Source organism: Pongo abelii, chromosome 8 (genome assembly GCF_028885655.2).
Source record: "Pongo abelii isolate AG06213 chromosome 8, NHGRI_mPonAbe1-v2.0_pri, whole genome shotgun sequence".
Classification (NCBI taxonomy): domain Eukaryota; kingdom Metazoa; phylum Chordata; class Mammalia; order Primates; family Hominidae; genus Pongo; species Pongo abelii.
This window is the reverse complement of record NC_071993.2, coordinates 101,274,673-101,288,422: the sequence shown is the minus strand read 5'-3', so window position 1 is coordinate 101,288,422 and position 13,750 is coordinate 101,274,673. Positions and strand designations below refer to the sequence as shown.

Below are 13,750 nucleotides of genomic sequence, written 5' to 3'. Positions count from 1 at the left end.
ACTACTCTACATTTTGCTCCTATCCACCAAAGTTTAAGAAACTTAAGAAAATAATAAAACTCTTTGAAAGTTTTATTTCTTCTTCTGTTCTTCAAAGGATTTTTTTTCTTTTTTTGAGACAGAGTCTCGCTCTGTAGCCCAGGCTGGAGATCAAGCCCAGGCTTGATCTCGGCTCACCGCAACCTCCGCCTCCCGGGTTCAAGCAGTTCTCCTGCCTCAGCCTCCCAGCGCACACTGCCACGTCTGACTAATTTTTTGTATTTTAGTAAAGAAGGGTTTCACCGTGTTGCCCAGGCTGGTCTCGAAATCCTGAGCTCAGGCAGTCCACCTGCCTCGGTCTCCCAAAGTGCTGGGATTACAGGCGTGAGCCACCATGCCCGGCTAAAGTTTTTTCTTTATGCAGCTAATCAAGTTATAAACTTTAAAATTATTTATTTATTTATTCATTCATTCATTCATTTATTCATCCATTCATTTGAGACAGAGTCTCGCTCTTTTGCCCAGGCTGGAGTGCACAGGCGCGATCTCAGCTTGCTGCAGCCTCTGCCTCCTGGGTTCAACTGATTCTTCCACCTCAGCCTCCCGAGTAGCTGGGATTACAGGTGTGTGTCACCACGTCCAGCTAATTTTTGTATTTTTACTAGAGACAGGTTTTCACCACGTTGGCCGGGCTGGTCTTGAACTCCTGACTTCAGGTGATCCACTTGCCTTGGCCTCCCAAAGTGCTGGGATTACAGGCATGAGCCACTGCGCCCGGCCTAAACTTTTTAAATTAAAAAAAAAATCCCAAAATGACTGGTTTAGGTAAAGAAGGAGGAAAAGAAACTTTTAGCCTTCCTCCAGTATTTATGTGTTTTCTGTATAAAAGTGGAGCCTTTTCATAATTGACTATTTTCTTTTTTCTTATATATACTTATTATCCACTGCCAAGTAGAATCCCAGAAGTTTTTGATATTTGAATGCCAAGATTATTGATAATTATAAACTAAAGGGAAAACCATAAATCTTTATATAAAATGTAATAACTTATTAAATCATAACAGGTTTTGGGGGGATGAAGCATGCTTTTAAAATGACATTATATATGATAAAGGCCATTTATTTTAATGCTCACTCTGCTAATCTGCTATGTAACTCTGTAGATGGCTATTTGTACATGTGGGAGTAACTGAACATAGAATACAAACCAGGAGTGATATTTAGTTCATTTCCTACAGCTAGACTCCAAACTTTCCCACGGACACTAGGGGGCAATCCCTGCCACCACAATTCTCGAACTCTTCTCGTACTACGCCTAGAATTAAAGGAGGAGAAAAAAGAAGAAAGTTACTTTTTATAACAAAAATACTAGTTGCATGATGGATTATCTTTAGTCTACGGCCAAGTGATCAAATCATTTTTAGGACTATAGAGAATGAAGTATGTAATGCATTCTTTCCTTTGAGTTCATGCTTGCAGGCAACAACAGCCTACAAGATGTATAGGATCCCAAAGGGGCAACAGTAATCTAAAGGGAACTGCGTTTTATAAATGCCAATGAGAGAATCAGAAATATGCAGTCAATTATTTAAAAAACAGGATAAAAGGGACATAAAAATGTATCACCAATTCAGCACCAAAAGCAAAACAACCAAGAATCTACAGTGGGTAAGGCCCTAGTTTTTGAGAAGCAGTAAAGTCTGCTAAAAAAAACTGTCGGCTTTAAAGTCAGATAGATCTGAGATCCAATCTAGTTTAACCATTAATTAAATGTATAACCTTGGGCAAATCACTTAACCTCTCTGATCTTGAGTTTCCTTATAAGATAAATGGGAGTAAAAATACATACACCTTATAAAAGTTCTAAGAATCAAATGCAATTACTTATGTAAAGTGCCTCAGATAATATGTCACACTGTGCCAATATTCAACAAATTCCCAATGTACAAACTACAGCAGGCATTGCAGAAGATATCCCCAACCCTCCAGTAGAGAGGGAAGATAAGGCATATTTTAAAATGTTATGTAAAAAGGCAATAAGAAAGAAATTCTGTCATTTGCAACAACACAGATGAACCTGTAGGATATTGTGCCAAGTGAAATAAATCAGGCACAGAAAAATCAACACATAACCTCACTTATATGTGGAATCCAAAAAAGTCAATCTCATAAAAGTAGGGGGTAGAATGGTGGTTATGGCCGGGGAGGGGGGAGTAAAGTGAATGGAGAAAGGTGAGATGTTGATCAAGGGTACAAAGTTCCATTAGAAGAAATAACTGTTAGTGACCTATTACATAGAATGGTGACTATAATAAAAAATAATGAACTGTATGTTTCAAAATTGCTAAATGAGAAGATTTTAAATGTTTTACCACAAAATACTGAGAAGTACGTGAGCTGATAGATGTGTTAATTAGCTTGACTTAATCATTCCATAATGTAAACATATACCAAAATATCACATTGCACCAGGCAGGTGGCTCACACCTGTAATCCTAGCACTTTGAGAGGCCAAGGCAGGCAGATTGCTTGAACCCAAAAGTTCGAGACCAGCCTGGGCAACACAGTGAGATCCCATATCTATAAAAAAATACAAAACTTAGCTGGACGTGTTGGCACATACCTGTAGTCCCAGCTACTCAGGAGGCTGAGGCAGGAGGATCACCTGAGCCCAGGGAGGTCGGGGTTGCAGTGAGCCGTGATCTCGCCACTACACCCTAGCCTGGGCAACAGAGTGAGACCTCGTCTTGAAAAAAAAAAAAACCCTCAAAAAACACATCACGGTAGGGTGCAGTGGCTCACACCTATAATTCCAGCACTTTGGGAAGCCAAGGCAGGCTGATCACTTGAGGCCAGGAGTTTGAGACTAGCCTGGCCAACATGGTGAAGCCCTGTTTCTACTAAATATACAAAACAATTAGCCGGGTATGGTGGCGGGTGCCTGTAGTCCCTGCTACTAGAGAGACTAAGGCATAAGAATTGTCTGAATCCAGGAGGTAGAGGTTGCAGTGAGCTGAGATCGCGCCACTGCATTCCAGCCTGGGTGACAGAGGGAGACTGTCTCAAAACAAAACAAAACAAAACAAAAAAACAAATCACACTGTACCACATAAATATATACAATTATTATTTATCATTAAAAAGATGCTGGCAAAATAAACTTAAAAATGAATAAATAAATAAATGCAAAGGCAAGATAAGTATATTAGTCTCAAAGCATGATGATGGGGCATTTACATAAGGGAAAGATCATACATATTTCCTTGATTATGAGATAAGCACTTTAAAAGTCATTTTAATATCAATAAATGCATCTTCTAATGCATTTACATATTTAATATTCTCCTTCCAAATAACTGCTATTACATCAATAGTGCATCTTACAATCGATGGTATGTTAGCATTAAGAAAATACAGTAACTAGGCCAGGCACGGTGGCTCACGCCTGTAATCTCAGCACTTTGGGAGGCCGAGGCAGGCAGATCACAAGGTCAGGAGATCGAGACCATCCTGTGAATGGTGAAACCCCGTCTCTACTAAAAATACAAAAAATTAGCAGGGCGTGGTGGCGAGTGCCTGTAGTCCCAGGTACTCGGGAGGCTGAGGCAGGAAAATGGCGTGAACCCGGGAGGCGGAGTTTGCAGTGAGCCGAGATTGTGCCACTGCACTCTAGCCTGGGCAACAGAGTGAGACTCCGTCTCAGAAAAAAAAAAAAAAAAAAAAGAAAGAAAAAAGAAAATACAGTAACCAAAGACATTAAAAGTTTCATAAATCAATTAGCATTTCAGTTGGGTCCCAAAGGATAGGTAAGATTTAGCAGACACCACGGTGAAACCCCATCTCTACTAAAAATATATTAAAAAAAAAAAAAAATGAGCCAGGCGCGGTGGCGGGCCGGGAGGCTGAGGCCAGAGAATGGTGTGAACCCGGGAGGCGGAGCTTGCAGTGAGCGGAGACTGCACCACTGCACTCCAGCCTGGGCGACAGAGTGAGACTCCGTCTCAAAAAAAAAAAAAGATTTAGCAGACACAGAGGATAGTCAATAAGGGAAGTAGGTGGTAGACACTGAGGGATTTATAAAAGCAAAGGCACAGACGCAAATATGGAAATTTTCAGGCATTAATTAATAGTATAATTTAGCCAAAGCATAAAATATATGCTGGAAATAATAAAAATACAGAATCAGAAACATGAGATCTTCGGAGACAAATGGGAATTTAGGAGAAGTCTGCTTACTTACATTACTTCCCAATTGGGCAGTATTTCATTGATCCAAATTACCATTGCACTTGCAATATTTTCTTCCTGCTTAAATCGTTCTTTCATTATTCTTTTTCTTTTATGTGCTTCCTTAATTTCTGTTTTAAACGAGTAAAAATTATTTCAATACAAATAAGCTAGATCAAAATCCTCTTCTCCATTTACCTAAACTCTACAAAACAGACTTTCTCAAAAATAATATTATCATAAGAGGAAGGAATAAGGGAGGGAGGAGGGATGGGGAAAGAAAGGGAGGGAAAAAGTGAAAGTAAATGAACTTGATTAACATAATTTTCTATTCTTTGTTTTCTTTTTAGAGATGGGTCTCGCCACGTTGCTCAGGTGGCCTTGAACTCCTGGACTTAAATAAATCCTCACATCTCAACTTCCTGAACAGCTTGGACTACACATGTGTGCCACCATGCCCAGTTATTAACATAATTTTAAAATAACATCTCCTGTTCTACTATAAAAGTAAGTGGAATAAAAGGTCAGAAAAATAATTTAAGTAGATTACTTTACCACATATTTCTATTTACACTAAATCTATGAAGTCAAATTTCTTATGAATTAACTATATAAAAAACAAACAACTGTGGGCAACTAACCAATACCCATTTTTCCTACAAGGGTTTATAAATTTTCTGACATAACCCACATGACATTCCAAAATGATTTTGTCAATAGCATTATTAGTATATTAACTCTTTTTAATATGGTGTTTCACTTTACTAGTTTGAAATTTTAAAATGTCCCCCAAAACACATATATTAACAGTACATCTCTTAGATTCTGAGGCAAAAGTTAGAGGAAGAAAATATATCTCTGAAAATCAAAGATGACAATTTCAGAAGAAGAGATGTCTCAAATACAGAGGAAAGTGAGTCATAAATCAAAACTTTATGTAATTTTAGAACCAGTGAGGATGTCAGAGACCAGCTAGCCAAACTGTTTTCAAATTGTTTTTTCAGATACGCCTCAGACCATCTTGAGGGGCAAGCAGAAGGCCAAGTAAACAATCTCTACTTTCTTTCTTTCTTCTTTTTTTGAAACGGAGTCTCGCTCTGTTGCCCAGGCTGCAGTGCAGTGGTGTGATCTCTGCTCACCGCAACCTCTACCTCCCGGGATCAAGCAATTCTCCTGCCTCAGCCTCTCCAGTAGCTGGAATTACAGGGTCACACCACCATGCCCAGCTAATTTTTTGTATTTTTAGTAGAGACAGAGTTTCACCATGCTGGCCAGGCTGGTCTCGAACACCTGACCTTGCGATCCGCCCTCCTTAGCCTCCCAAAGTGCTGGGGTGACAGGCGTGAGCTACCGCATCTGGCCGACAATCTCTACTTTCTTTTATTTGTTTTATGTATTTATATTCTATATAAGATTTCTTGGGAGAATGTTCCACTGCTTTACCAACAACAAAAAAAAATGATGAAAGAGAAGCTTCAAAGCCCTGATTAAGCTGACCTGCCTCTCACACATTACGCATGAGAAAACTAACATTAGGCCTGTTCAGAGTATCACACCAAGGTAGTATCAAACAAGGTTAAAGCTGTGGCCTTCTGATTCCTCAGTTCAGTGTTATTCCTATCATAACATGCTTTTAAGATCATCCAGTACCAATAGTTATCTTACATAGTAATCATATAGTAAAAATTTTAAAATTAATAAAAACTTAACTGGAGCCAGGCACAATGGTTCACGCCTACAATCTCAACACTCTGGGGAGGCCCAAGTGGGAGAATTGCTTGAGGCCAGGAGTTTGAGACCAGACTGGGCAACATAGAGATACATCATCTCTACAAAATAACTTCTAAAAAAATGAGCTGGGGCTGGGCATGGTGGCTCACGCCTGTAATTCCGGCACTTTGGGTGGCCAAGGCAGGTGGATCACTTGAGGTCAAGAGTTCGAGACCAGCCTGGCCAACATGGCAAAACTCCGTCTCTACTAAAAATACAAAAATTAGACGGGCGTGGTGGCGGGCACCTATAATCTCTGCCACTCTGGAGGCTGAGGTAGGAGAATCACTTGAACCCAGGAGGCGGAGATCGCAGTGAGCCAAGATTGCGCCACTGCACTCCAGCCTGGGTGACAGAGTGAGATTTTGTCTCAAAAAATAAAAATAAAAAAAAAGAGCTGGGTGTGGTGGCATGCACCTGCAATCCCAGCTACCAGGGAAGCTGAGGCAGGAGGATTGCTTGAGCCCAGGAATTCGAGGCTGCAGTGAGCTATAATTGTACCACTGCACTCCGGCCTAGGCAACGAGTGCAACCCTGTCTCTAAAATAAATAAATACATAATAAAAAATAAAAACTTAGGCTGGATGTGGTGGCTCACACCTAAAATCCCAGCACTTTGGGAGGCCAAGGTGGGCGGATCACTTGAGGTCAGGAGTTTAAGACCAGCCTGGCCAACATGGCGAAACCCGTCTCCACAAAAAATCCAAAAATTAACTGGGCGTGGTGGTGCACGCCTATGGTCCCAGCTACTTGGGAGGCTGAAGTGAGAGGATCTCCTGAGCCTGGGAGATTGAGGCTGCAGTGAGCCAAGTTCGCATCACTGCACTCTGCCTGGGTGACAGAGCAAGACCCTGTCTCAAAAAAATAAAAATAAGTAATAAATAAATAAATACTTAATTGGATATGTCAGAAATATTTCGAATTCTGTATAGTAAAATACACTCAACTAATGCTTAAATACCTTCTAGAACAATATAACTAGCCTTATATATCCTATGTTTACTTAACATTAAAGAAGTAACTTCATTTCCAAAATAGCACCATAAAGCAGAACTCTATACTATTATAACGTTCCATTAACTTAAGTCAAAGGAAAAAATATCAGTTGTTAATAAGGTGTTAGATGTTAAGTCTAAAAATGTATACAGCTGTGTAATATCTTCTAAAAATGTATGTTTATCCTGAAATAACAATTGTCAGGAAATAAACACTGTTAAATTATCCTGATATTATTTTTTTGGTTGGAAAAGAGAATGAATGAATATGTAAATTTATACACACAAGAGTATACTTTTATAAACCTAATCAAATGACACAATTGGGCCTCTAGAGAGACTCTGTAAGTCACAAAAAAATTTTGAGTTTCAAATCATATTCTCACAGCCATATAGAAAGTTAAAATTATTAAATTATAAAATAATTAGAAATTAATAATTATAAAATATAAAAATGGTAAAAAGTGAAATTCATTAATAGATTCATGAATTATTATCTTTATTTATAAACTAAGGTAGTAGAAGTCCAAGTTTTATGACTGTAATTTCAAGATTCCTCCTATTCTGTAAAAGTATAAGCAGAAAAACTATGATCCTGGTATGTCATTTTATTCCTCCTTTAGAACAAACTTAATTATAAAAATAGTAGACAAAAATAAAAGCATGGGCAACATGGTAAAACCTCACCTCTACAAACAATACAAAAAACTAGCCAGGCATGGTGGCACGTGCCTGTGGTCCCAGCTACTTGGGAGGCTGAGAGGTAAAAGGACTGCTTGAGCCTGGGAGGTCAGGCTACAGTGAGCTGTGATTGCACCACTGCACACCAGGCTGGGCAACAGAGCAAGACTCAAAAAAGAAGCAAAAAAAAGAATTCAGTATCATCTTGAAGACAGACTTGATGAATTTTACCATCCATATTTTTATTAAAATCAGAAAATTATACCATTTAGAGTTAAATTTTATACCTCGTTTTTTAGCCTCAGCCACCATCTCATCATATTCTTGTCGGTGACGTAAAGCTTCTTCCACAGATTTGGCAGGAAGATTTCTGGAAAAAAAAGTTACTTAAGTCAAGACAATTTTTAAAAGATTAACTTTAAACTTACTAACTTATTTGTTTTTATACCCAGATGCAAAGAATTTCTAAACTAACCTCATTTCATACATTAAGGAAGTGAAAAGCTGAAAAGAACTGTGCATTTTACAACAGAATCAGAATCCAGGTTGTTAATATGTGGGGGGTGTGTGTGTGTAGTTCTATGTCATGTGTATATAAGTTGGTATATATTTAAACATTTCAGATTAAAAAAATAGAGATGAGGTCTCACTATGTTGCTCAGGCTGGTCTCAAACTCCTGGGTTGAAGCAATCCTCCTGACTCAGCCTCCCAAAGTGCTGGGATTACAGGTGTGAGCCACTGAGCCCAGTCCATTTCAGATTTCAGTCAATATTTTTAGGTTATTTGTTAAACTCACCTACTAGAGTTTTCTTTAGTCAACTTTTGTCAGATATAATTTTCATATACTAAAATGAATAAACATATTTTAAGAGTAGTTTGATGAGTCTTGACAAATGTATATACCTGTGCAGCTAACTAACCAATCAAGATATAGAACATTCCCATCATTCCACTAAGTTTCCCTGTGGTACCCCTCACAAAATTCCTTCTTTGATTTCTATCACTATAGATTAATTTGTTTCTTCTTCAAGAATTTTATAGACTCTTGTGTCTGGCTTTTTTTGTTTTTTAATTTACATTGAAGGACTAATGTCTGGCTTCTTTTGCTCAGCACAGTTTTGAAAATCATTCATGTTGTTGTATTAGCAATGTATTCCTTTTAATTGCTGAGTAGTAGTCCATTTATCCATGTGGGTGGACACTTGGATTGTTTCCAGATTGGGGCCATTATTAATAAAACTACTATAAAAATTAACATCAAGTTTTTGTGTAAACATTTGCTTTCATTCCCTTAGTTAAACAAACGTCTTGGGTTATATAGTAAGTGCGGATATACCTTTACAATAAACTGTCAAACTGCTTTCCACTAATTAGAGTTTTAAGACAACATTTTAACTAAAAACTGGATCATCCATCATTTGCATACATAATAGTCCCCCCCTTATCCTTAGGAGTTATGTTCCAAGACCTCCAGTGGATGCCTGAAACCTAAGACAGTAACAAACCCCATATATACCAGGTTTTTTCCTATACATACATAACTATGATAAAGTTTAATTTAATTGAGATTAAGTTAACCCAGCACAATATGTTGCCATCAATTGGAACACATTTTTGTTCATATCTTCCACCCATAAATTTAATGTCTTTTCAATCATAACTAAACACCATGCACTATGGCAGTAACTTTTGCAATTTAAGGTGCGACAATAACACTAGCATAAATTTCTTTTTCATTCTTCACAATTTCATGGATAGAAAACTGATTCTTACCACAGATCTTAGCAACTTCAGCATATGATTTTTTTTCTTATTAATTTGAGAACTTTCACCTTTTTGCTTAAAGGAGGAACTTTACAGCTTCTCTTTGGCATATCTGAATTGTCAGCACCACTACTCTTAAGCTTTGGGGGCATTACTAATAAAATAAGGGTTCTTCGAACACAAGCGCTGTGGTATCACCAACAGTCGATCTGACAACCAAGGTTACTAAGTGAACTACCAGGTGGGTAGTGTATATAGTGCAGATAAACTGAACTCATATCCCTAGCAGGATGGAGCAGGACAGTGAGATTTCATCATGCTACTCAGAATGGCACGCAATTTAAAAATTAAAAGTTATTTCTGGAATTTTCCACTTAATGTTTTCAAACCACAGCTGAGTACAGGTAACTGAAATTGCCTTAAGCAAAATCGCCGATAAGGGGTAACTACTACACCGTATTTTGGTTTATCAAATCAATGGCTTCACAGAGTCAGTGATTTAGATATAAAAAATGCAAAAAGAAATACACTGGTATATTACCACTTATCCAAATATAATCATAATAGTGTTCAGTTTTAGGAGTCAGTTTTTTCTTTTCAACAGGCTAGTGTGGAAAAAGGTATGTGACAAATTTTCAAATTATAAATTCTACCTCCTCTTCTCAAATTAGTCAATTGATCTGGTAGGTTGTAGGAGGGAGGAATAAAAGTTAAGACCTCTGCTTCAGGCCATAATGGAATAAAAGAAACCAGGTTTACCCTTTCCCCTTAAATCATTAGAAAATGGACAAAATACATTAAACTATAGTTTCCAGACAACAGACACTGGGCAGCACAAGAGAGTGATCTTTAGGAGAAAAGAAATAAGCAAGGTAACCCTACAAGTACCTGACATTTCCAGGTCTCAGTGATCCATCAATCCTAAGGTGAGGAGACAGTTTAGAGTTGGAGAGTCCAAGACAGCTAAAAGTTACAAACCAGAAAACCAGAAAAGAAGGGAGCTGCAGAGAGTCCTCTCAAGGTTTTGGCTGAGTACTGATCTGTGCATGTGTGTGATTAACTACGGCCAGAGAAAGAACCACCAGAGAAAAAAAAAATAGGACATTCTTAAAGTTCACACAAGACCAGCCAGAGTGGAAAGACCTCCTGATGGATAAGAGTACTAGGTAGAGTGCTTAGAAGAATAATGCCTCAGTAGTGAGGACAAATTACTCCTAAACTAAAAGCTATTCTGGAATCACTCCAACAAAGATTAGGTCAAAAGGATCAAACCATTTCCAAAAAACTGCAAACCAGACTAAAGCCAAAAAGTATCTAAAAGAACACACAAAAAAGTCTAGCATCCACCTATGTAAACCACAATGTCTGACATTCAATAAAAACAGAGATGTGAAGCAGAAAAATATAATGCATAATGAGAAGAAAAATTAATCAACAGTCACAATATAAAAATGTCACAGATAATAAGATTATAACACAAGGATGATAAAATAGCTGTTATACTATAGGCATACCTTACTATACTGTGATTTGCTTTATTACATTTTGCAAATATTGCATTTTTTACATATTGAAGGTTTGTAGCAATCCTAATGTCAAGCAAGTCTACGGGTGCTATTTTTCTAACAATGTGCTCATTGTGTGTCTCTGTATCACATTATAGTAATTCTTGCAATATTTCTTTTTTTTTGTTTTCTTTTGAAACAGTTTCACTCTTGTCACCTAGGCTGGAGTGCAAAGGCACGATCTTGGCTCACTGTAACCTCCGCCTCCCGGTTGGTTTCAAGCAATTCTCCAGCCTCAGCCTCTTAAGTAACTGGGGTTACAGGTGCCTGCCACCATGCCTGGCTACATTTTTTGGTAATTTTAGTAGAGATGGAGTTTCACCATGTTGGTCAGGCTGGTCTCAAACTCCTGACCTCAGGTGATCTGCCTGCCCCAGCCTCCCAAAGTTCTGAGATTACAGGGGTGAGCCACCGCGCCCAGCCAATTCTTGCAATATTTCAAACTATTTCATTATCATTGTATCTGTTATGGCGATCTGTGATAGGTGATTTTTGTTGTTACTATTCTCATTGGTTTGGGACACCACACACAGTGCTAATATAAGATGGCAAATTTGTGTGCCAAGGCAAACATGTGTGTCTTACTGCTCCACAGACTGACCATTCCCATCTCTCTCCATCTCTTCAGGCATCCCTATTTCTTGGGATACAACAACATTGAAATTAGGCCAATTAATAACTCTACAATGACATCTAAGTGAAAAGAAGGGTCCCATCTCTCTCAATTTAAAATCAAAAGCCAGAAATAAATGAATAAGCTTAATGAGGAAGGCATGCCAAAAGCCAAAATGGAGGGTGAAGAAAGACGGCAGAATAGAAGCCTGCACCAGTTGTCTACCCTGCAGGAACACCAAATTTTAACTATCTGCACACAAATAAGCACCTTCATGAGAACCAAAAATCAGGTGAGCAATCACAGTACCTAGTTTTAACTTCATATCGCTGAAAGAGGCATTGCAGAGGGTAGGAAAGACAGTCTTAAATTGCCAACACCACCCCTCCCCCAACCCCTGGCAGTGGCTTCTTGGCTAGGAGACAGAACCCATGCACTCAGGGGAGGAACTCAGTGATTGAGTTCAATGCAAAGTTCCTCAGTGACTGAGGAACTTTGCATTGAACTTAATGCTGCCCTATCACATGGAAAGCAAAATCATGCTGAACTCAGCCAGCACCTGCCCATAGAGGGAGCATTTTGAACAGCACTGGCCAGAGGGGAAGCGCCCATCCCAGCAGCTGAAACTTGAGTTTCCGCAAGCCTCGCAATTGCAGGTTAAAGTGCTCTGGGATCCTAAGTGAACTTGAAAGATAGTCTAAGACACAAGGACTGCAATTCTTAGGTCCTGATGCTATGCTGGGCTTAGAGCCGGTGAACTGGGGCAGTAGATGACACAGTGAGACACCAGACAGGACAGCTGGGGGAGTGCTTACGCCACTCGCCTCTCAATCCCAGGCAGTGAAGCTTGCAGCAACAAAAGTAACTCCTTTCTTCTTCCACTTGAGGAGAGGAGAAAGAAGGGTAAAGAGGACTTTGTCTTGCATCTTAGATACCAGCTCAGCCACAGTAGGATAGGGCACCAGGCAGTGGTGAGGCCCCCATCTCAGGTCCTAGCTCCTGGATGACATTTCTAGAGACACCCTAGAATAGAAGTGAACCTGCTGCCTTGAAAGAAAGAATCCAGTCCTGGCAGGATTCATCACATGCTGACTAAAGACCCCTTGGAGGTCGGGCCGGTAGCTCACACCTGTAATCCCAGCACTTTGGGAGGTGGAAGCAGGCAAATCACTTGAGGTCAGGAGTTCGAGACCAGCCTGGCCAACATGGTAAAACCCCATCTCTACCAAAAATACAAAAAATTAGCCAGGTGTGGTGGCATGTGCCTGTAAGCCCAGCTACTCGGGAGGCTGAGGCAGGAGAATTGCTTGAACCCAGGAGGCGGAGGTTGCAGTGAGCCGAGATCGCACCACTGCACTCCAGCCTGGGCTACAGTGCGAGACTGCATCTCAAAAAAAAAAAAAAAAGACCCCTTGGGCCCTGAATAACAAACAGCAATACCCAGTGGTGCAATCTTAGCTCACTGCAGCCTCAGCCTCCCATGCTGAAGCGATTCTCCTGCCTCAGTCTCCCGAGTAGCTGAGATTACAGGCACATGCCACCATACCCGGCTAATTTTTGTATTGTTTTTAGTAGGGACAGGGTTTCACCATGTTGGCCAGGCTAGCCTGGAACTCCTGACCTCAAGTGATTCACCTGCCTCAGCCTTCCAAAGTGCTGGGATTACAGGCGTAAGCCACTGTGCCCAGCCTACTCTTATCTTAAGTAGAAAGATTAAACGACGAACCGATAAAAAAATAATACCTATAACAGCTTTTCAAGACATAGGCAGTAAAATAAGACACAAAGACTAACAACAAGTCAGCCATTATGGTGGCTCCCATCTATAATCCCAGCACTTTGGGAGGCCATGGCAGAATTGCTCATGCCAAAGAGTTCAAGATCAGCCTGGGCAACATAGCAAGACTTCATCTTTACTAAAAAAACAAAAAAACCCAGCTGGGTATGGTGGCATGCACCTGTAGTCCCAGCTACTTGGGAGTCTGAGGTGGGTGGATCAACTGATCCCAGGAGATAGAGGCCACAGTCAGCGATGACTGCACCACTGCACTCCAGCTGGGGCGACAGAGCAAGACCTTGTCTCAAAAAAAAAAAAAAAAAAAAAAAAGGAAAGAACAGAAGTTAAAAAAAGAAACAACAAAAAGTTAAAAAAAAA

At 39.6% G+C, this 13,750-nt stretch overlaps 1 protein-coding gene across 3 annotated transcripts in view; it reads right to left on the bottom strand.

Moving 5' to 3' along the window:
• Positions 1–13,750, bottom strand: part of TBC1D12 (TBC1 domain family member 12) — a 136,696-nt gene that overhangs the window by 33,521 nt on the left and 89,425 nt on the right. For all 3 annotated transcript variants that reach the window (XM_054522672.2, XM_009245643.4, XM_054522673.2), the window contains exons 4-6: positions 7,940–8,022; positions 4,220–4,337; positions 1,188–1,294 (exon numbers count right to left, since the gene is read on the bottom strand). In XM_054522672.2, the coding sequence (XP_054378647.2) occupies positions 1,188–1,294; positions 4,220–4,337; positions 7,940–8,022 (308 nt within the window). The remainder of the gene's footprint in view (positions 1–1,187; positions 1,295–4,219; positions 4,338–7,939; positions 8,023–13,750) is intronic.